The 22,527-nt window shown below is 61.7% G+C and overlaps 1 protein-coding gene across 1 annotated transcript; it reads left to right on the forward strand.

Annotated features, from left to right (window-relative positions):
* Nucleotides 1-928: 928 nt before the first annotated feature.
* Nucleotides 929-17,169, forward strand: LOC101878047 (protein O-GlcNAcase-like). The gene is made up of 17 exons (XM_034064759.1): nucleotides 929-968; nucleotides 4,201-4,252; nucleotides 7,787-7,884; nucleotides 8,361-8,491; nucleotides 8,932-9,103; nucleotides 9,420-9,518; nucleotides 9,827-10,111; nucleotides 10,396-10,524; nucleotides 10,919-12,021; nucleotides 12,117-12,291; nucleotides 12,487-12,543; nucleotides 13,315-13,400; nucleotides 13,625-13,729; nucleotides 15,222-15,313; nucleotides 15,674-15,866; nucleotides 15,939-16,110; nucleotides 16,460-17,169. Exons 1-17 carry the CDS (start codon nucleotides 929-931, stop codon nucleotides 16,594-16,596), a joined length of 3,126 nt encoding a protein of 1,041 aa, XP_033920650.1. The 3' UTR covers nucleotides 16,597-17,169.
* The last annotated feature ends 5,358 nt before the right edge of the window (nucleotides 17,170-22,527 follow it).

A 22,527-nucleotide genomic window follows, 5' to 3' on the forward strand; every position in this document is an offset into this window, starting at 1 on the left:
CCTCTGTGGTGGGGAAGGCTTCAGGGGTGCTGCAGAACACGGCTCCATCTGACACCAAAACTGACAAACAGGAAAAGTGGTCAGGAAAGGAGCAGACCGATGCAGTGACGTCAAACATAGGCCTGTGCGTAGGCAGGTACTGCACACGGGACTCTGTGGCTGCAGGACAGGGAACTAATGACACGACAGCACTTCTGCAAGCCACAGCCTGTGGGACAGACACATCACGAGCCAGACGTGTCAACAGCTCAGAGCAGTGCGGAGCAGCTCCAGGACATGGGGCTATTCGGTCTTGGGAAGCTCCAAAGGCAGAAGAAATAAATGCCCTCGGCCGGTACCGGGAGCAAATCGGCATCTGGAGACATGGGGGACAAGGTGTGGGGGTAGCAGGGACATCGGGCTGGGCCTTGGTGCCAGTGGGCGGTTGTGGCTGCAACCCTTCCGAGCAGCACCTGACTGCTCTGGACCAGGCCCCGCACCGGGGGTGGCTCCGGCATCTCCTCCCAGGGCGATCTCCGGTAGGGCTGAACCGTCCGGGCCACGGCGGGGCCGTTTTGCCCGGGGGTTACGCGTAACCCCCCGCCCCGCCCCGCTCCGCCGGAGCCGCCCCTTGCGCTGCGGCGGGCGCGTCTCCGCGGGGGGAGGGCAAGCGGTGGGGCTGTCCCTCCGCGCACCCCCATCCCTCCCTCCGGGCTTCCCTCCGCGCATCCCTCTGTCCTTCAGTGCATCCCTCTGTCCTTCAGTGCATCCCTCTGTCCCTCAGTGCATCCCTCTTTTCTTCCGCGCATCCCTCCACTTCTCACCGCATCCCTCCGCGCATCCCTCCGTTCCCCCGCGCATCCCTCCATCTCCCCGTGCATCCCCCCGTACATCCCTCCCCGCACATCCTCCCCGCCCCAGCACCGGCAGGGCCGCTCCTGCGCCGCTGATGGCGGGGCGGCCGCGCTTCCTCTGCGGCGTGGTGGAAGGTAGGTCCGGTCTCTCCGGGGCCCCACCCGGGCGTTGCAGGGGCTGGCCGGGTCATCCGGGGCGAACCGGGGCCGGGAAGGGCTCGCAGGGAGGCAGCACAGGACCAGGTCTCTGCCCGGGGGTACAGGAGCAGCACCCCCGACTTTTCCCAGAACACTGCTGCACCCTGCACTGCACAGCCGACCAGCATCGCCCCGCGATGGGATCTGCGGCTCTGCCCCCAGCTCCCTGCGGTGGGTTTTTCTCTGCCCTGGGCGTGCGGGAGCAGCATCGTCCTGTGAGTCCCTGCTGCCTCCCTGCCCGCAGTGCAGCACTGCTTGGGCCATGTCCAGGGCTGGCCAAAGCCAGGGAAAGCCTGGGCTCTCTGTATGGTTCAGCGCCGTCCTCTTGCTTTCCAGTGCCCAGTTCCTGTTTCTGCAGCAGCTCTGGGGCCAGACCTGGCACCCACTGGGCAAAAGCATCTCTGCTTTCCCTGGCAGCACAGTGCACTGCTGAAGCCACTGCCTGTCCTGGGAGGAACCAAAAAGCACCATGCAAATAAACACAAAATAAGTAAAAAGTGCAGGGATGGGGAAGTTGGTAGTAAAAAGAAATAAGTCAGACAAGAATCATTGACATAGAAAGCTGACCTGGGAAAGAGAAGGACACATGCTGCCAGTAGAGCTGCTCCAGAAGGAGGAGGTCCCTGAACAGTGAGGAAGGACAGTCATCCCTATCCTGGTAGCACAGGCCCTGGCAGGGGTAGCTATAGTAGGACCAAGCCAGGCCAGTACTGATGAGTTCTATGCAGAGTTCCCTGCTTCCTCCTGGCACCCGGGCATGGGGAGCAGCAGCCAGAGAACAGGCTGGTGCCTCTGGGTGACCTGCACCCAGTACAGGAGCAGGGCTGGGAACAGTTGAGTCTGCTTCCCAATGTGTTCAACAGGAATTTGCCAATAGTTATGCAGAAAGTGCTGAGGGACATCCCAGAGTATGGCAAGTGATGGCATTGACGGGTTGTAGTGACCCAAGCCATGGAAGAGCCAAGGTCCCAATGCACAGCATCACCCAGCAGTGCTCGGCTGTCTTTGGCAAAGCAGAGCACCACCATCACCCTCTGGAGATGCAGCCACGGGTACAAAGAGATTTTGCTGGTAGAGCTTCAGCCACTTTTCTGAGCACAATGCACTGGGATGGTGTTTCCACAGAGCTGCTGCTGGCAAGACATGTGTTGGGGTGAGCAGCGTATGTGTGACTTGTGCCAGGTCACAGCCAAGGGTGGGCAAGGCACGTGCAGGCGGGTGCTGTACAGGGACTCCTGGGGCTGAGCAGGAGTTTCTATGGATTAGGAAGTGGAAACTATCATGAAAATACCTTTTTAGGGTGAAATGTTTGCAGGACCCTTGAGTGGCCACAGTGGGGTGGGTGGGGAGGTGAGGGGATCACCGTGTAAGTGTTCACCCAGGTAGATCTCTCTGCAAAGGAGATAATGTTTGGTGTGTGCTGTGGCACCACCAACCACAGCACTGGCTGAGGTTCGGGTTGGGGACTGCAGGGTGAGTTTCTGCCAAAGGGAGCAGGGCATGGGGATCCTCTTGTGGGCCAACCTGCCTCGGGGCACTCAGGAACCTTGGGGAGATGGGATGTTTTCTGGAGGATGCTGCTTCATGCCGGACGCTGGGAGCTGGATCTTTCTCCCAGACCAGCAGAGTCATTGTGATGTGCCCTTGTGTGCTGCTCAGTCCAGGGAATGCACTCATCCCCCTGAGTATCTGCTCCTCTCAGAAAGTGTCATGATCGATTTAGAAGCTGCCCATCCAAAACTGAGAAGCTGCCTTGATGGTTCATTGCCATCACTGTTCAAAGGGTGTTTCCATGAGACTTCACACTGCAGCTGCCAGATCTTGCAGAGACATAAAGTGATGGAAGATTCTTCTCTTGCTGAAGTTCAGGTCTGTTCTGGGCCACTCAGAGGTTCCCCTTAACCTCTTCTTATTGAAGCTGCCAAATCTGCCTCTTTCCAACCCACTTACCTGCTGTCCTTCCGCTGTTCCCAGGTAAACTGGCTTGCTTTCCACTGGGTATTCTCTGCACCTCCCAGGTCTTCCTTCCTGCACGAATAGGAAGAGTCCCTCCTCAAAAGCATTCCCAACAGGGAAGTGGGTGCTGTGTGTCCAGCAGTGCCCCTGCTCACTATGCCCAGCCACAGACAGCTCCCTGACATGCAGAGCACAGGGCAGCCCATCCACTGCTGTGGAGCTGCTGTTTGGGTCACGCACTGGTGCTCAGCAGCCACCTAAAGCAGTAGCACAAGTGGAAATCTTAAGAAACACTTGAGAATTTGCTGACTCCAGATCTGCATTTCCTGCATTCAGTTTTGTTGATGTGAACCCTCTGGAAGGGCGATGTCCTTTGGGCCAGCCTGCATGCTCTTTGCTGAGTGTCTTTGGTAGCAGACAGCTGGTGTGGTTGCTCCCTGTTGTGCTTTGCCTCTCTGGGCTGTCCCTGTGTAAGCTTATGGGGATGGTGTTTTCCAGTGGGGACAGAGAAGGTGTCTGAACCATCTAGTGCAGCCCCAGCCCCTGTGGGCAGCCCCTTCAGGCTGTTTGTGTGCCCTGAGCTGAGCAGCTCTGCCATGGGCCAGGGACACTGCCCCAGGGCTGTGCCCTGTTGTGGTGCAGGGTCCTGGGTACAGGGTGTGCAGGAGCTGCATCAGTGCAGTTTTGCTGCAGTTTGAGATGTGCAGTGGTTAAAGACGGGGCAAGTGGCTCCAACAGTGCACTCAGGAGCAGTGATGCTCTGCTTGACCCAGCTCACACTGACACAGCGAGATGCAAAGTGCAGCAGAGCTGGTCTCTGTAAAGAGAAAATCCAGAGACAGAAACCTGTGGGGTGGCTGTACCACAGCTCTGCCCCAGTGAGCCCCACACCCACGCCAGCCTGCAGCCATCTCCCCTAGGCCTGGCTTTTACTGTGCAGATTCCCCACCCTGGGTTAAGTGCTACCCTGTGCAATCCTTCCCAGCTGCCTCCTTCTGGGAAGGATGGAAGCACAGACATTACACCCACTTACTTGAGTACCAGTGCCCAGCAAGATCATAGCTCATTAACAGACATTTGAAGTCCTCAGACGAGAACAATGGGGGATCTCTGGATTAAGAGCAGCCACTTGGGGACAGTACAGAGAGGCTGTTTTAAGGCAGTTACTGACCACTGCATTTTGGCTTTTCCCTCTCCCCACCCCCCTTTACAGGCTTCTACGGGAGACCATGGTCTATGGAGCAAAGGAAACTCCTCTTTGAATGGCAAGTACCCTGAATTTTCCTCTCTGAAGGTACTAGCCTGTGGCAGAGGGACAAGATGGAAGCAGAGCGCTGTGGAGGCAAAAGCAGTGAAGGAAAACATGCTGGTGGGAGGCTCCTGGGGCTGACCTGCCTTTGGGACACCGGGGCCCATGCTTCTCCTAGGGCAGCTCCTGCGGTGTCCCCTATCCCATCCCACCATACCCCACCCCATCCCACCCCAGCGCTCTGGCACCCCCAGATGCAGCCCAGGGAAAAGCTCCCCGGCCCTGGGCTGGGTGTAGAGGCTGCGGATGGATGGATGGACATCCCAGGGACAGCCCAGGGACAGCCGGACAGACGTGGCTGTGCTGCCGGCAGATGGTGCTGGGGCTCTGCCGCAGCCCAGCTGCAGCCAGATGTACCTGGATGGGGCCTGGGCACCGCAAGGGAAGAGGGGCTGGGTGGGCACTTGCCCCCGTGTGCTGGCACCTACAGCTGGCACGGGTGCTGCAGTGAGGGCGCAGACCCACGGGGAGCTGCCAGTGGGGCAGGGCTGGCCCACGGGAGGAGTGATGACAGGGAGGGTTTGGAGAGGAGCAGGAACCTGCCTTGGGAGGCACCAGCAAAGCTGCTCTGTGCTGCTGCAGTGTGGGGAGGGTCGGCTGGGGCAGGAGGGGACTGGGGAGCTGGGGGTGGGAGCTGGAAATGGGAAGTCTGAGCCCTATGAGGGTGAACACGGGGTGTTCAGTGGGCTGGAAGCCCAGCTCGGGTGCTGACCTGGCAGGATGAGCCCTCATCTCCTCACCTCTGAGCTGTGTGGGCCTGGGCAGTGCCATGTGGCAACAGCCCCCGTGGGTGCCTGGCTGCAGGATGCGCTGCATGACCATTGCCACCAGCAGCAAGTGACCAGCTCCCCCTGGCCAGGGCCACTGTCCTGGAGCCAGGCTCATCGCTGTGGAAACAGAGCACAGCAAACCCACATCACTCTGCTGTGACTCCATCATTTTATCCTGAGGCTGCCATTCCTGCCTGTCTGGAAGTAGCCCTTGTGTCCCTGTGAGTTCCCATGTAAGTCTACGTGTCACCATGTGTCCCTGTGATGGGAGGATGTGGGCCGCATGCTGATCACTGCACAGGCAGTGCACTGGGGGCAGCAGGGCCGTGTGCTGGTCACAGAGCTGATGATGGCACTGGCAGCCTTGCACTGCATGGGGAATGTGCTGCTCATGCTGTGAGAGTGCCCTGGTGACAGTGGGGAGCTGCAAGCACAGGGTAGGAGCAGAGGTGCAGAAAAGCACAGCTTAGAAAACAAGGGGCAGTGGTTTCTGCGGTGTTTGGCAGCACGAGGAATGAGTCTGTCTGGTGATGGCCTGGTCTGGTACCGGACGGGGATCTAAGTTCTCATGTTTGTAAATGTCAGCAGTGTGTTCATCAGTGGTGTTCTTCCCTGGAAAGAAGATGAGGCACTTGTATCACGTGGGCCATGAAGTGCTTCCAGTCTGCTCCTTGTGGGAAAATGGAAAACATCATCTCCTAGGGTGGACAAATACAAACAAATGAGTACCTCAGATGGCTTTCCCAGTGCCAGGAGAGCTGTCCAGGGAGGTGTCTGTGCCCTACGGGTAATTCCCAGGAAGTCTTGCATTGCTGGGGAGACTCTGGAAGGGATTTGTGCTTTCTGAAGGCCTGGTGATAGTGCAGCCGGATCTCCTGAAGCAGGCAGGCTCTGATCTCTCTTTCCTTCAGCTCTGACTGCAGTGCAGCTTCAGGAGAGCTGGAGACCTTTCCTCTCCCATCTCATGGAATGTGCGTCCCTAAGGGTTTCCCTGTACCCCTCCATATCCCAACTCCTGGGTGAGGGTTTTCCCCGGGGAGATGAGCACACTGGGCTCCAAGACTTGCTCAGAAGCTTCCCTCCTGTGCCTATAGGGGGGTTATTGTCAGACCCAATCTAGTTTATCACTGTCCTTCCCATGCTGTGGCCACTGCTCTGGCAGCATCTGCAGCCAGCACAGGGGTCACTGAACCCCTCCCGTCCTTCTGCACACTCTGCAGTGATTCATCTGGGGCTCTCCTCTGCTGAGCTACCAGTGGCATTGCAGAGGACAGCCATGCTCAACTGACCACTCCTTATGCTGGCACTTCAGACACCCGACCTCCTGTCTTCTTTCACCTAGGCAGGAATTTATGCTTGGCTGCATAAAGAAGCACACTGCTTGCTGAAGCACAGCTTAACAGCTATCTCCCATCACCCCCAGTGCTGTGTTTCCTCCTTTATTCTCCACATACTTGATCTCCACTGGCTGCAAACGGCACAATCGCAGCATTCGGCTGTGGTTCACTCTTGTCTTGTTTCACTGCCCGCCCAGCCCAAGCTCTTCATCAGCACTCGCCCTGCTTCAAAGAGCTCTGGGGCTCTTTGGCAACGCTCCTGCAGGGTCAAAGGACTCCTCTGGTTGGCCTTGTGATGTCTGTGGATCAGCGCTGCTGTGACCCCTTCAGCAGGGGCCAGGGTTTAGGTGTACCCAGAGGGTTCCTGCTGGTCCCTGCCGGGAGCTGCAGGGTTTGTGCAGGGCTGGAGCAGGAGCTGGAGCTATCCTGGAGGAGCAGCGCATGGGGTCGGGTCCAGATACACCACGCTGTGTTAGATGGGCAGGAGGGTAACTGGGTACCTCCAGCCCCTGAGCCTCTCGGCTTGGGGAACGAAGAAGCTGGTGCAGGATTCAAGCTATAGGAAGCACGGGAAGGGGCAGTGTGTAAGTAGTGCATGTCAGTGCTCATGGATGAGGAGTTGGTGGGTGGCAGCATCAAAGAGTTGCAGTCCTTGGCTCAACGTGCAAATGGAAACCAGTAACAAGTGGTGTCCCATAGGGGTCCATATTGGGACCAATGCTATTTAATACCTTCATCACTGATGTAGTGGGATCAGGCACCCTCAGCGAGTTTGCAGAGGTTACCAAGCAGAATGGTGCAGTTACTGCCTGGAGGGAGGGGATGGGATCCAGAGGGACCTGGACAGCCTGGAGAGGTGGGATCATGAAAATCTCATGAAGTTCAACAAGGTCAAGTGCAAGGTCAGGTCAATACCCAGTGTCAACACAGGCTGGGGGATGTAGGGGTTGAGAGCAGCCTGGGGAGAAGGGCTTGGAGGTATTGGGTGAGGAGAAGCTCTCCATGACCCATCTTCAGTGTGCACTTGAGCCCAGAACCCCCCCGTGTGCTGGGCTGCACCCCCAGAACGTGAGCTCAGGGAGGGGATCCTACCCTTCTGCTGTGCTCTGTGAGACCCCCCCTGCAGCCCTGCTCCAGCTCTGGGGCAGCAGCACAAGCCCTGGCAGAGCTGTGGAAGCTGCAGGGTTGGTTTGTCCTGATGAGCCCCCAGCAGCACAGCAGGGCTGGGGCCGCCTGCAGCCATGGGGCTGTGTCCAGCAGCAGACCAGGAGCTGCTCTTCTGTGCTCCCCAAGGGGGGTGCTCCGTGCAAGCGGGGCTGGAAGCCTGCAGGACACGGGGCAGCTCTGGAGCAGCTCTTGCTGAGCCTGGTCCTTGCTGCACAGGCTGAGGCGCTGGGGGCTGAACTGCTACATGTACGCACCCAAGGACGAGCTGAAGCACCGGCTGCTCTGGAGGGAGCCCTACACGGAGCATGAGGCAGGTACCGGCTCTGCGGGTGTCCCGGTTCCATGGGGCAGGGAGCTCTGCAGCTCAGCGGGGCCAGGCTGGTGACACCGCTCCAGCCGGGAACCTGCCCGCTGTAGGGAGCCCAGGGGCGAGGGGACCCCCAGGTCCTGCCCGGTGTAAGGAGCCTTCCCAGCCCGTGCCCATCAGGAATCCCTTGGAGCCCCCAGCATGGGGAGCTCCTCACGTGGGTCCCTCACAATGTGCTCAAACACACCAGGGCCCAGATCCTTGCGGGAAGTCCTCTGTATCCCAAGGGACTGGGACTCGCTCTCCTGAGTCCCTCCCCCCAGATGCTCTCATATCTCCTGCTGCCCTCAACGCCTTCCTTGTGGGTCACTGTGGTTTCCTCTCCCCTCACCCCCGTCTCCCTCCATGCCTTGTCTCTCCTCAGCCCTTCTTCTTCCCGCACACCTCGCCTCCCACTGCTCACAGCCTGTTCTCTGTCCCTAGCCCACATGCGTTCTCTTATGGAGGCTGCCCAAGAGCAGGGTGTGCAGTTTGTTTTTGCCATCTCTGCTGGCCAGGACATGGTGTTCTCCAGTGCTGGGGATCGGCTCCTGCTGCAGCAAAAACTCAGGCAGGTACCGTGGGCCATTCCTTCATCCCCCTGCTCTCAGGTGAGGGGCACAGTGCCTGTGTGGGGCTGTGCTGCTACTGCTGCTGCACAGGGAGCAGGTCAGGGGGTGCCCGTGGTGGACAAGCTGTCCCTGTCACACTGGATCCCTGTCACACTGGATCCCTGTCACCCCTGGGCTCTGTGGGTGCCTGACTGCAGGGCTGGGGCAGCAGAGGGACCGCAGCTTGCTGGGCAGCACTGGTGGCCAGTGCAGGCCGGGGCTGAGCCGCAGTCCCCAGGAGGGTAAAGAGCTCCTGGCACAGGGGGTTTGCTCCGTGGCATGGGTGGTTCTGCCTGTCCCGTCCCCACGGCTGCCCCAGACCTCACTGTCCTCAGTGGCACACGGCTCGTCAGGGACTCGCTGCAGTGCAGGGGTCCAACAGCAGCCCGTGTCCATGCCTGCAGGTGGCTGCCATGGGGTGCCAGGCCTTTGCGCTGCTCTTTGACGACATTGACCCCTGCATGTGCCAAGCTGACAGAGATGCCTTCCCCTCCCTGGCACAGGCTCAGGCCTCTGTGGCCAACGAGGTGTACCAGGAGCTGGGCCAGCCCCCCATCTTCCTCTTCTGCCCTACAGGTACTGCCTGCAGCCCCCGGTGCCTGGCCAGCCACGGCGCCCTCGGCAGAGCAGGGTGCCCTTTGGCTGCCCTTACCCATGTGTGCTAAGAGCTGACAGCCCCAACAGCTCCCATAGTTCCCCCCACACCCCTCATGCTCTTGAGGGAGCCCTGGAGTTCCAGTACTAGGGCAGGACAAGGCTGCAGACAGGCTGGTGCTCCAGCACCTGTGGATGCAGCACCCCTGCACTGTGTATTGCCCCTGACACTGATCCCCGGCAGCTCATCCTCTCCCAGGCTCTGCCCTTCAGGGGATGCTCTGTGCTCTCTCCCTAGAGTACTGCAGCTCCCTGTGCTCTCCCAGCCCCAGCCAGTCCTGCTACCTGTTGACCATTGGCCGGGAGCTGCTCCCAGGGATCGGTGTCATCTGGACCGGTGAGCACCCAGCCCAGCAATGTGGGATCTGTGGTCCCGTGCAGCTGCTCAGCAAGAGCCGGGTCTGCAAACCCTGCAGCCACGGGGGAGGCAGCAGCAAACAGCCCCACCATGGAGCCTCCCAGCTCCGGGGTGTGCAGCCCCAGCTGGGCAGGCAGCAGGTCGGGCTCTGGGTGTCCTGGCTGTGGGGCTGATGGGGGGTGACTCGAGCCTCATCCCCCTGCTCAGCACCCAGGTGTGCATGTCCCTGCTGTGAGCATGCACGATGCCCCTGCGTGCCCACACGTGCCTGTGCTGTGCTGCTCCAGGGCCCAAGGTGGTGTCACAGGAGCTCTCGGCAGTGTTGCTGGAGGAGGTGGAGGCTGTCCTGCAGCGCCGGCCCATCATCTGGGACAACCTGTACGCCAATGACTACGACTGCAGACGTGTCTTCCTGGGCCCCTACACGGGACGTGCCCCTGGCCTCACAGCCAGGCTCCATGGGCTGCTCCTCAACCCCAACTGCGAGCTCCAGGCCAACTTCATCCCCATACACACGCTGGGCAGCTGGTTTCGGAGCGAGCTGGGGAGCTGTGCCCACCCTGACCACACAGGTACCTGGGCCCAGCACCCCAGGCAGCTCTGAATGTCAGGTCTCAGTATGGGCAGCAAGCTCATGAAGCCAGGGCACAGCCATGGGTCTCTGCCATGGTCCCGCAGGCTCTCCTGCATGGCAGCCTGGGTGAGATAGATGTTCACCTGGCTGGGCACATCCCAGGGCTCGGGATCTGTCTGGGGACCATGTCCTTGCAGGGGCTGTCTGCCTTCAGCATGCCATGGGGTAGCTCTGCCAGGCAAAGAGTGGGGCTGCCCAGAGTGATGAGCTCCAGTTCCTTAGGGATGGAGCCTGTGGCAGCACCGGGAGACAGCCCAGGACCGCAGGACGGAAGCTACAGTCCCCAGGAAGCCTTGGAACTGGCACTGCGTGACTGGGTGGCTGAGATAAACCGGCAAGCCTTGGAGCCAGGTAGGGGATGAACTCACACCGTGCAGCAGGAATCAATCCCTCAGTCCCTCTGGAGCAGCTCTGCTGGGAGGTTGGTGGGTGGCAGAGCCCCATGTGTGGGTGCTGTGGGTGCTGTGGCTGGTGCAGCAGCAGCTCTGTGGTCCGTGTGCCACATCCCAGCTTTGGTCTCCTTGGCTGGCAGCGTGGGAGCTTGGCCATGATTCAGCTCTGGACAAGAGACTCAGAGCCAAGCTCGGTGCTGTGCTGTGTTTGCCCTGCAGAGCCTGTGGCCTCACCACCCCTGAGCACAGAGCCATTCAAAGCCCATGATGCTGGGGGCTCAGAGGTGGAGCTACAGGGTCCGACGCTGTGGGTAGCAGGTTCTATGTGGGTACCCCCTGCTCCTTTCTGCCAGGAGCAAGGAGCCCGGGACATGGCAGCATCAGCCCCAAGGGAGGAGCAGAGCTGGAGCCTGGCACAGCAGGACGGGACGTCCTGCCTGACCCCCGACCCCACGGCTCTGTTCCCGGTGAGACAGAGCAGCAGGACCCCGAGCCCTGCAGGGCAGCAGGGGAGGGGAGGAGGAAGGTGACCTCGGAGCCTGAGCAGGGCAGCAGGAGCAGGACCTGTGCCGGTGCTCAGCAAAGCCCTGCCGGGGACAGGGAGCAGCTCACAGCGGGGAGCACAGAGAGCAGCGAGCCCTCCTCTGCAGTGCCCAGCGCAGCTCAGGCTTCCCAGCCCGCAGGAGCATCGGCGGCTGCCGAGAGCCTCCACAGCCCAGGGCCCCCCGTGTGCGGCAGCGATGGGACCAGCACTGCCCAGAACCTTCTGCCCACTGGTGATGCCAGAAGGGGCCCTGGCAGCTCCCACCAGCCCTGCAGCAGCACCCAGCCTGAGCTCAGTAGAGCTGATACACCCCAGACACCCCCAGGGCCTGGGGCTGGTGCCAGCCCTGGCCCCACAGCACCACTCATTGATGGGGCTGGTGCCAGCCCTGGTGCCCCAGCACCGCTCATTGATGGGGCTGGTGCCAGCCCTGGCCCCACAGCATCATTGACCCCAGAGGAGACCAGGTCCAGCCCCATGTCCCTGCTGATCATGGAGGAGGCCAGGACCAGCCCCACAGTAGAAGTGACCCCAGAGAAACACAGGTCCAGCCCCACAGCACCACTGACCCTAGAGGAGCCCAGGTCCAGCCCCATGGTACCATTGACCCCAGAGGAGCCCAGGTCCAGCCCCACAGCACCATTGACCCCAGAGGAGCCCAGGTCCAGCCCCATGGTACCATTGACCCTAGAGGAGCCCAGGTCCAGCCCCACAGCACCATTGACCCCAGAGGAGCCCAGGTCCAGCCCCATGGCTCCGCTGACTCTGGAGGAGGTTCGGATGCTGGTGGAGCTCTTCTACCTGCCCTACCATCACGGGCCGCTGGCACAGCGTCTGCTGGAGCACTTTCGGTGGCTCCGGGCAAACAGCCTCAGTGTGGGGGTCTCTGCCGCGGCGCCCGATGCCGGTGCGGTGAGTGCTGGGGCTGGTGTGTGCCATGGGTGTGTGCCATGGGTGTGTGCCATGGCTCTGTGCCACGGCCGCGGTGACGCCCGCTGTGCCCGCAGGGCCGGTGCTGGCGTGGCCGAGCGCAGTCCTTCACGCAGCTCTGCACCCAGACCTGCCGCCTGCACACGCGCCTGGTGGGTGCTGCGGGGCGGGCACTGCTCTATGACCTGCACCCCTACCTGTGGGACATCCGCAATGTGCTGCTGGCTGCCAGCGCCTTCATCCAGTGGCTCGGTACGTTCTGTGGGGTCCTGGGGCACTGCGGCACCGGAGCTCCGTCTGTGCTGCTCCACTGCTCCCCCGTAGGGTGACGGTGCCTGGGGCTCCCCGCAGAGGTTTGGGATCCCTGTGTCCGGGTCCCTCCTGGGGTGCACTTCCCAGGGAGATCCTCCCCTCTGTCCCCTGCTCAGCGCCTCTCTTCCATTGCAGATGGACACCTCCTCTGCGAGCCCGGCCCCACGGGCGCCTGGGGGAGCTGCTTTGGCTGTAAGTACTGGTGCTCCCTGGCTCTGCCCCTGGTGCTGCCCTCGGGGTCCCCAAACCCTGTGGCCCCAGCAGCACTTGCCACTGAGCTGCCCCGTCCCATGCGCTGCCTGCCGAGTGCAGTGGGAATGGCCATAGGGAGGCTGGCACCCCCCGTGCCCTGCACACCAAGGCAGGACTGGGCACTGCTGCTGGGGACAGGGCAGATATCAGAGCAGCTCTGCACCACCTCTCATAGTCCTGAAGAAATGCCCATTTCTAAGACACGGTTCCTCAGCCCTTTGGATCCAAGGACCTCTCAGCCTTTCCAGTAAAAGGGATCCATGGGCTATTGGGAGCAGAAACGTCCTCAGTGTCATAGGCGAGGTTGGATTTTGAATGCCCGGGCCTCACTCTGGAAGCCCCTGTTCTGCTGATTCAGGTTTTCCTGGTTGTTCTGTGGCCCTGGTGACCTCTTACAAACCAGGTGACAACCTGAGAGGGTCTCCAGTTCACTGTGGGATGGGGCCATGTGCCTTGAGCCGCTTCCACAGGGGCTGGCTGGGCAGCAGTAGCCAGGAGCTGTCTTCACCTGACACATTCATGGAGGCAAGATCATTCCTCATTCCCACGCCAAGCCCTGTTGTGGAGGGTGTGCTGTACCGCAGTCATGGCAAGGGCCCTGGGCTGCACAGTGACCAGTGCAGACTGATGGTGCTGTGTGATGGAGGCTGAGCTCCCCCCAGCCCGGCAGCTTTTTGTTCACCTCCTGCGTCTCTTTCCTGCTACCTCCAGGGTGCCAGAGCATCACAGCACCAATCCTGCTGCGGGGGGATGCTGAGCCCTGGGCACAGCGCGGTGGCCTCTTTGGAGAGCTGCAGGTGAGAGGATGCCCATCACTGGGGGGCTGGAGGAGCCTTGGGAAGCAGAGTCCCAGCTGCTGCTCCTGGCCTGGCACTGGGTTACTGCAAGGGAAGGCAGAGCTGCCCTGGGCTTCTGCGCCTTGTCTGCAGCTCCCAGGGTCCAGGGTGCTCAGAGGAACCCTCCTGCTGCTGCTCAGGACGAGCTCTGGAGCCAGGAGGACTCCCCTGGAGCTCTCTTCCAGGCGCTGCTGCCCGTGGGGAACAGCTCTGACCTCTTCTATCAGCCCCCTCCACTCTTCCCGTCCCGCCGGCTGTACGTCCTGCGCCCGCTGCGGCCCCGGGACAAGGTGGGAGCTGCAGCACAAGGAGCAGCCCGAGCTCAGCCGTGGGAGCCTGCACTGCGAGGGGGGCTGAGCCGCAGCGCAGGCTCCGCGGGTGGAAGGGACCTTCAAACAGGCAGGGCTGGGGCAGGGCAGCCCCCAGGACGCAGAGCGGGTGTTGTGGCCAGGGCAGAGCAGGGAGACCCAGCTCAGGAGTGAGCCCCAGTGGAGCTGATCCAGCGTGGAATGCCAGGAATCACAGGCGGTCTCCAGAGCACCTCCAGTGCTGAGCTCCAGCAGTGGCTGCGAGCAGATGCCAGGAAGGATCCAGAGCAGGACAAGCCTGGATGGTGACTCCTGCAGCTCTGGCGCTGTTGAGATTCAGCTCCAGATCAGTCCCTTCAGATGTGCACCCAGCTGAGAGGATGCTTCCCCACTGGAGGGGCAGCCTCTGTCAGCTGTGAGCCGCGTGCTGCCAGCCCCTTGCCCCATTCCCATCCCAGCAGTTCGATGGCGCGGTCAGAGAAAGGGAGAACCTGGAGATGGGTGGACATCCAGGCTAAACTACTGCCGAGTGCAGCAGAGCGCTGGGGCTCCCCACACAGCACAGAGCCAGCAGCAGCCCCCCCCCCAGCTCCCTTGCCCTGCCGCCTCTGCTAGTGAAAGGAAATGCAGTTGCTGCAAATCCAGCATCATGGACACAAGCACAGGAGCCGGCAGCGCTCAGCTGAGCTCTGGTAAACAGCAGAGGAGGAGCTGCACATGAGAGCAGACCACAAGAGCAGACTGCCCCTGTCAGCATGTCCCATTGCAAGAGCTTTCCAGCTGCCTGTTGTCAGGTTTCATCTGACCGGGCCGAGCTTCAACAGCCTGAAGCTGTGTCCAGTGAAACTGAGGGAAAAAGTGCAGCTGAACTGCCCACGGTGGGAATGGTGCTGGGAAGCACGCTCGCTGTGGTGCCATGTCAGAGCTGGGGCAGCCCTTCCCTGGGGAAGCAGTGCTTCCATTGGGATGTGCCTTTCACGGGTCCTGTGAGCAGCAGTGATCTTGAGTCTGGCTGAGATAGGAGGTCCTGAGATGTCCCATGTTGAGCATGCTCTGAGCAGACTCGAGCTCCAGTCCTGGTTTCGCTGCTGCTCTGAGCATGCTCCATCCCTGGCGAGCGGTGTTTTCATCAGCTGCTCCCCTGGGATGCCTGCCTGGAATGGCAGTTTCCCATTCTGAAGTGTTTCTGTCCTGGGATAAGCAGCCTCAGAGGCCAGCGTGAGTGGTGCGCTGTGCATCACTGGGTGCAGACCCCGGCACCCTTGGCTGCTGAGGCAGGTACCTCCATATACCTTCCCTGGGTCAGGGCATGCTGGAAGGCTGGGCCCTGGTCACGGTCCCTCTCTGTGGTCAGTTTGGGAAGCTGATGGCACGTGGTGCTCTGTTGGGGGCTGTGGTGGGGCAGCGGAGGAGTAGCAGTGGGGCAGGGACCAGGCAGGCAGAGCCAGCGCTGAGCTGAGTCTGACTCTTCCAGGGTGAGCTTTACCGCATGTGCCGGGAGAGTCTGGACTGTGACCCCAAAGTCACAGAGATCCTTGTGGCACACCCCGACCTGCTCGGCGACAGGTAAGATGTGATCCCTCTGGGTGTGCCCAGCCCGGCCATGTGCTGGCTGATGCTGAGTGTGGTGTGATGCGGTTGCCTCTTGCATCCCTGCAGGGCCCAGCTCTGCCTGCACCATGGCTGGCAGTGGCCTCACCAGGGGCTGGGAGATCTGTCCCTGTGCCAATGCCCAAATGGGTTGTGGGGATGGACCCACTGCCATGGCTCCCCTTGGCTGGGGGCTTCGGCTGGGGGTCTCAGGGATGCTCTGGGGCACGGGGTGCTGTCCTGCAGGGCAGGAGGGAGCAGTTTGGCTGCTCTGAGCTCTCCCCAGGGCAGGCTGTGCTCCAGTGGCAGCTCAGTGCTCCTTTGCTCTGGCCGCAGGCTGCTGGGCAGCTTCCTGAGCCTGAGCCCCGAGTACACCTTTGTGCTGGAGGATGAGGCTGGTCCCTGTGGCTACGCTGCCGGCGTGCTCTGCGCTGAAGGCTTCCTGCAGCAGCGAGACAGCGGCTGGCTGCCCACCATGCGACACAAGTACCCCCGGGACCTGGCCGGGGGGGACCCGGCACTGGGCAAGGTGAGGGAGCTCCTGGAGCCGGAGTGAACGGGTTTGGGGATGGGGGCCCCTCACCACACTTGTCTCCTGCAGGATGCCCTGGAGGAAGCGCTGCTCTTCTTTCACACAGAGCCAGCGGCAGTGCCCCTGCCTGTGCTGCGGCGGTTCCCCTCCCTGGTGCAGCTGGGCACAGCTGCCCGCACGCTGGACACGGGGGCCATCCGTAGCCTGGCCCTCTGCCTGCTGAGTGCACTCAGGGCCAACGGTGAGCATCCCCTTGTGTGCCCTCATCCAACCCCATCCCCACTGCTCCCTGGCCCACCCTGGAGCCAGCAGCTGACCCCGCCTGCACCCCACCTCTCAACACCACCAGGGTGCCCCCACCAGGGCTCCCCGTCCCCTCAGTGACACAGTCTGGCCCCAGATCCCAGGCACCATGCCCCCCCTTGCACCAAGTGACACAGGGACCTGTGCCTTGGGGCATCACACAGGCACCCAGTGACAAGGGGCAGTGCAGAAGTTGACCTTCTCATGGAGGGGGTCCCAGTCACTGGCCCCTAGCCCCAGTGCTGGGATCCTGGTGCCAGGGCCCTGACCCCACACCTCCCTTCCAGGGTCTCGGGGAGTGTTTTGCCAGGTCAGTGCCACCGACCAGCAGCAGCTGAGCTTCTACAACAAGCTGGGCTTCGTCGCCCTGCCAGTGGCCTGGGACAGTTGTCCTGGTGCTCAGCTCCTGGGACGTCTCCTCTGACCACTTTGCATTGGGTGTGGGTGTGGGGAGGCAGTGCCAGAGACAGGCTGGTACCCATCCCGCACAGAGAGAACAAGAGCAGAGGGGCACCTTGCTCAGAGCAGGTACATGTGATGGGGACATGGTTTGGGGAGGGGCAGGAAGACACAGGGATGCACACAGGGTCCCGTCCTCTGGAGACAGAGGTATTTCTGCTATCTCAGGAGAGAGGCATCAGGGCCCCTCCGCTCTGTCCCTGACTGTTCCTGCTTGCTGAGTGCCCTCCACCTCTGCTGGGGAGCCAGCAACATCCCTGGGCTGGCTGCAGACCTGCAGGCCTGGAAGGAGCAACCTGGCCAGCATTTAGGGTGATGGTCTGGGAGCATGGCACAGTGCATTAGTGCAGGGAGCATCCCTGTCCCGCAGGCTGGGCTGTCCAGATCTCTCCATCCCCGGTGTGGCCCTAAGTTGGGCAGCTGGGGCTGGGGCTGGCCCTCGGCATTGAGGATCTTCCTGCCTGTATCTTCCTGACCTGAATGGGACACAGTGAGGCAGACTCTATCTCTGCCACCGGGGGGTGAGGGAAGTGCTGTCCATGGCAATAAAGCATTTGCTGGGCTCTCACCGTGGTTTGTCTCCTGGGGGAAACAACTGGGGTATCAGCTCACACCCTCATCCCCACCCCGCAGCCTGCCCTGGCTGCCTGCCTCACCCCTGCTGTTGCTATATCTGGTCCTGCACAACCTCAAACAAAGCAGCTCCCACACATCCACCTCTCCAGGAACTCACCAGCTCTTGGCATCCCCTGGCAACATGCAGAGTGTTGGGACTGGATGAGCTTAAGGCCCTTTCAACCCAAACCAGTCTGGGGTTCTGGGACGCTGCTGCAGCCTCTGGAAGAGTGCTGGGAGGGAGAGATGGAAGGATCGATCCATCACTGAGGGTTTCTCTTCTGTGCCCCAGAGGTGAGGAGGAGGCTGGGGCAGGGATGGCCAAGAGACTGGAGGGGGGGTCTGGTCCAGCCCGGCCTGGCCCTGGCGCTGCCGTGGGTACAGGGCTGGGCAGGCGCTCGGTGCTCCCGGGCTGCCCACGGCTACGCTGGGACGGCAGCGCGGGGCGGCTCCGTGCCGGGCGGGGCTGTCTGGAGGAGGGATCCGCAGCGGGCAGCCCCCCCAAGGCTCCGTCCCGGGCCTGGCGCGGTGCCCCGCTGGGCCGGGGGCCCCATACCGGGGCCGGGGGCACGGGGTTCGGCTGCGCTGTACCGGCAGCGGGGCCGCTCGGCCGGCCCCGGACACTTGGGCACGGCGCGGGGCGGGCCGGGGCGGAGAGGGGCGGCCCGGCTCTGATCGGCACTGCTCAGCACTGCTCAGCACTGCTCCGCTCGGCACTGCTCCGCTCCGCTCGGCTCAGCACGGCTCGGATCGGCTCGGCTCGGTTGGACGCTCTCGCTCGGCGCTGCCGGAGCCGCGCATCCCGCGGGGACCAAAGGTACCGCATGGGGCAGCCGGCGGGGAGCGTGGCTCGGACCGGCGCGGCTCCATCCCGGCTCCATCCCGGCTCCATCCCGGCTCCATCCCGGCACGTCCCGTCAGCGGTGGGGCTGGGTGCGTCGGGCCGGGCCCGGCCGCGGTAGCAGCGGGGACCGGTGGGGCCGCGGGGGGCGGGAGGGAGCGGGCGCCGTTGGCAGCGGCTGCCGTGCTGTGCCGGGGAGGGCTTCGGGAAGCCCGGCGGTGGGAGATGGGAGCGCGGATGCAGCTGCGGGTGCGGGCAGCGCAGGCAGTGGTGCGGGGACAGGCACCAGCAGAGCCGGCAGTTTGGGGGTGCCCCACTGGGTCTGTGCAGCCGCACTGCATCCCCACGTGCGGGCTTCGGCTGGTTGTTCCGAGCTGTGGTTTGCAAAGAGCGGTGCACACTCAGGGTGTCCGTGAAGATGGAATTTACCGTAGCCCTTGGAAAAAAGAATGGATGAACGGGTGTGAGGCATGGGGCTGGGGGGACATCGTCACTGGGCTGCTGGCTATGCATCTTCCCAGCAACTCCCCAGGGAAGCAGGCAGGTCGCCTATGTCCCAGTAGCTCCAAGTTTGGTGCCTCTCTGCTCCAGGGTGCCTGGGACCCCCATACCGGCCGCCTGCTGATGGCTGCAGCCTCTGTGCATTCCTCAGAATCTTTCCTTCCTGCCTGCAGCTGGTTCCTGCCAGGGCTGCCCCTTCAGAGCCGCGGGGCCCTGGGTAGAGCTGAGCGCCGTGGTGTGTCCTGGGGAATCTGGGTGGTGCTGGGAACTGCAGGGATCTGTGCTGGGACCTGCCCTGGCTTGGAGGGTGACAGCAGGACAGGGGGCACCAGGCCCCCCAATGAGGCTGGACCCAAAGTCAGCAGGGAAGTGCAGCATCAGCATGTGCTCCATGCTCTGCACACCCTGGAGAGCCCCAGGAGCAAGGGTGTGCTGCCCGCAGCAGTATCCCTGTCACTGCCTGGGTGTTAGGAGGTGTCCCAAAACCTGCTGTAATGGCCAAACCCCTGTGGTGGCCCTGGGCTGCTCCCCAGTGCTACTGGGACCAGTTAATCTGCAGAGCCCTGTGACCCTCCAGCTGCTGGCTGTGTTCACCCCAGAGCTCTGATCCCATGGAATCCCTGCAGGCAGGGATTGTGGGGGCTCCCCCAACTCATGCACACACACTCCTGGCATCCCAGTGCTGCTGGGAAGCAGGAAGAATGAACCAGGCCTGTCCCAGCATCTGGGATTACGCAAGGGCCAGCACTGAAGGCCCTGGGGAGAAAGGGAGGGATGGAGCCCAGGGCCTGATGTCATGGGACCCACCAGACCTTCTCCTGCCCTGAGTGCTGGGGACATGACCCCATGCTCTCAGGGATGTCCTGGCATGAGGCTCGGCAGAGTGTGACCGTGTCACCCCTTACCCTTCCCAAAGAAGGATAAACAGAGGGAGCTTCTTCCTCCTTGTGCTGGCAGGTTTCCCAGGTCTTCACTTGCTTGTGCTGCTCTTCTGAGTCCTCCCAGTTGTCAGTTTCGGGACTGCTCCATGTCCCCATGTGTCCAGGGCTGGGGCTGGGAGAGCACATTCCTGCGGGATCAGCTATAGCCTGGCCCTTCCTGCTGCCGCAGCCTGGGGTATTGTCCCTGTACACAGGGATGCCCCGTGTTTGGCTGCCCTAACACACACAGATCCAACACGCTTACTTGCCAGGGCCCCGGTCATCAGGAGCTGCCTCTTCCTGAGGTCTCTCTGTGTGGGAAGGGCAGCCTCCGTGCGAGATGCAGTCGGAGGAGCAGAGCTCTCCTGCTCCAGCAGCAGCGGCTCCACAGTCAGGAGGTGGTTGGGGCCCTGCGCACTCCCGGCCGGGACATTCCTGAGGTTTCCTGGGCAGTGGGGAGGACCGGAGCTGCTCTCCCGCTCCCACGCCCAGCGTCTGCTCCAGGCCAGCTCGTCCTCCTGAGCCCTTTCCACTTGCAGCGCCGGGGCAGGGCCCTGCTGCCAGAGGAGACTGGGCTGGAGCTGGCAGCGGGACTGCCGGGGCTGGGGCAGGAGCGTGCCCAGCTCCTGCCCAAGACGTGCGCCAGCAGTAGCCGAGGGTCATGCTTGAACATCCCGTCCCTGTCCCAGGCAATTCCTGGCCCCCGGCCCCATCCACATGTGCTGTCAGTCCATGTGCAGGCTGGCTGCACCTCTGCCTTTCACCCTCTCCAGGGGTGCATGTGGTTCCTGCAGATTCCTGCTCCTCTGAAAGCACCAGCCCATCAGCTGTCCCATGTGTCGATGCCCTTGTGCTCAGCAGGAATAGCCCATGGAGGCTGGCAAAAGGGTGTGCCTCTCCCCTTGCCAGAGGTGGGGAGGAGGGGGGAACCCCCCCTTTGGGTCTGTGGTGCTGGGTGATCAGCCCCTGCAGCATGGATGGATCCCCAGCCCCAGCACAGACTCTGTGGCAGGCGGCAGGACTGTGGTCCCCCGGTACTGTCCCTCCAACCGGGATTTGCTGCGCACGGATCGTGCCCATCCTCAACGCTGCAGCTCCTCGGGACGGCCCCGCGGCACTGGGGCATCCCCGTCCCCCGTCCCGGAACAGTGGCGGCAGCGAAGCAGGAAGCCGGGAGCAGAGCGAGGCCCTGGAAAAAGTGATGCGGACAAGGAGAGCCCTGTCAGGCCCAGCTCCCCGCGGCGTGGCTGCCGAGCACGTTCCGAGCTGCTACAGGAACAGGGAAGCGGCTTGTGCAGAGCCCCTGGGAGCACACACTGCTCGCTCCGCAGCCGCCTGGGGGGATATGGGGAGTGCTGGTGCCCCCAGCAGGCATTTCACTGGTAAATGAGTGCCAGGAGGTGAGGACGGGCTGAGCTGTGAGGGCAGGGGAAGAGCAGCCGGGATGAGGGATGCTGGAGCCTTAACAGAGGAAAGCTGTGACCAGGAGCAGGGTGCTGAGGGTGGCAGCGAGCTGGGGTTAGTGCAGGGATGGATGCTGAAGTCTGGGCAGGTTCTGGAGCAACCGAACGCCTGTGAGGAAGAGAAATTCACGGTGGCATTTAAACACAGAGGCTGAGGTTGCTGAGCTGAGGCTCTGTGGGGACTTGGTGCTTAGCTGTGCAAAGCCATGTTGTGGTCTCTGGTGCCGTGTTCTGGTCTCTGATGCCATGTACTGGTCCCTGGTCCTATGTGTTTTGTTCCTAAATGCACGAGCTTAAATCTTCCTTGCAGTCAAGGCTATAGGCTACATGATGCCATCTTCCCAGGCTGTTCAGGTCTGTTCTCATCACAGTTCTGCACCATCCTGCCCATTTCTGCCTTTGCAGACTGAATCAGGAGAGGACTTTTTTGTCCTCCAGACGTGGTTTTGCTTTGGAAAGCATGTGATCCTCCCCAGAAAGCTCACTGAGGGGTGACTTCCCCTCTGAACCCACATTTTAGTTCCAGCAGGTGACCGGTTTTAATCCACTTAGCAGAGGTGCACTGGTTCTGTTGAGTGCTAATTATTTATTAAAAGGTGGTGAAGGTGAATCGAGCACATTCCAGTCTCAGCCTGGAATCAGCACAGTTACTCCAATTAAGCGAACCTGTGATCTCAGAAAAGGTCAAAGCAGCTTCCTGACATGGGCCATCGCTGCAGAGCTGTGGAGACTGGCACCAGTTGTGCTGCTGCAACCCAGCCCAGAGCCGGCCTGCACTGCGTATCTGCAGCGGTCACCTCGTTCAGTGCAAGTGCTGGAGAAGCTTCCGTCCTGTGCTTGTGGCTTCCTTGGTCTCAGTTGGCACTGGGAGGGCTCAAATTTGTGTTACACAGTGGTAGAGCTCTGCGGGTTTATAATGCTTCACGTGGGCAGGGGGACATCCCCTTGGTGACTGTGGGGTGGGATAAGAAGTGTTTTAGCACTTCTGTGACATGAGAAACTCCTCCCTTTGCTGCTTTCCAGAGATGTGGATGGAGCATTCCTGCCCCTGGCAAGCCCATGGACCTGTTTCCTGAGGTGCTGGCAGGGCTGGGGTGGCCTTTTGGGCTCCCTCCTCCTCCTCCTGCCATGACAGGCTGATTAAGAGGTTCAGCACAGCATTTCTCTGCTGCCTGCCCACAAAGCTGCATCCCACTGTGACGTTCTTGCAGTGCCAGTGTGGGCAGCTGAGGTGCAGGGAGCCCAGAGACAGGGCACATCCCTGCCTGCTGCTGGCTCCACTGTGGTGTCCCCATGCCCCAGGCTGGGACAGCGGAGAGACCCAGAGCTGGGCTGATGCGGCTGCCCTGAGGGGCTGTGTGCTTTCCACCACAACGTCTCCCATTGGCCTGGACCATGTTGGTCCTTGCTACCACTCACCCTCTGTCCCTGAGCATTCCCGCAGGCACTGAGCACTCAGCCCAAGGGACTCACTGATCTTGGTGACATCTCCAAAGCGGTGCATGCTTTACAGGCCAGGTGACCTGGCCTACATCATCTGGAAAAGTGAACAGAGC

The sequence above is a fragment of the Melopsittacus undulatus genome, chromosome 7, assembly GCF_012275295.1.
Source record: "Melopsittacus undulatus isolate bMelUnd1 chromosome 7, bMelUnd1.mat.Z, whole genome shotgun sequence".
NCBI classification, from domain to species: domain Eukaryota; kingdom Metazoa; phylum Chordata; class Aves; order Psittaciformes; family Psittaculidae; genus Melopsittacus; species Melopsittacus undulatus.

Coding starts and splice junctions, on each gene's coding strand:
- LOC101878047 (XM_034064759.1), top strand. CDS start 929: ATGGCGGGGCGGCCGCGCTTCCTCTGCGGCGTGGTGGAAG. Junction 7,885..8,360: donor CTACACGGAGCATGAGGCAG/GTACCGGCTCTG, acceptor CTCTGTCCCTAG/CCCACATGCGTTCTCTTATG. Junction 9,104..9,419: donor CTTCCTCTTCTGCCCTACAG/GTACTGCCTGCA, acceptor CTCTCTCCCTAG/AGTACTGCAGCTCCCTGTGC.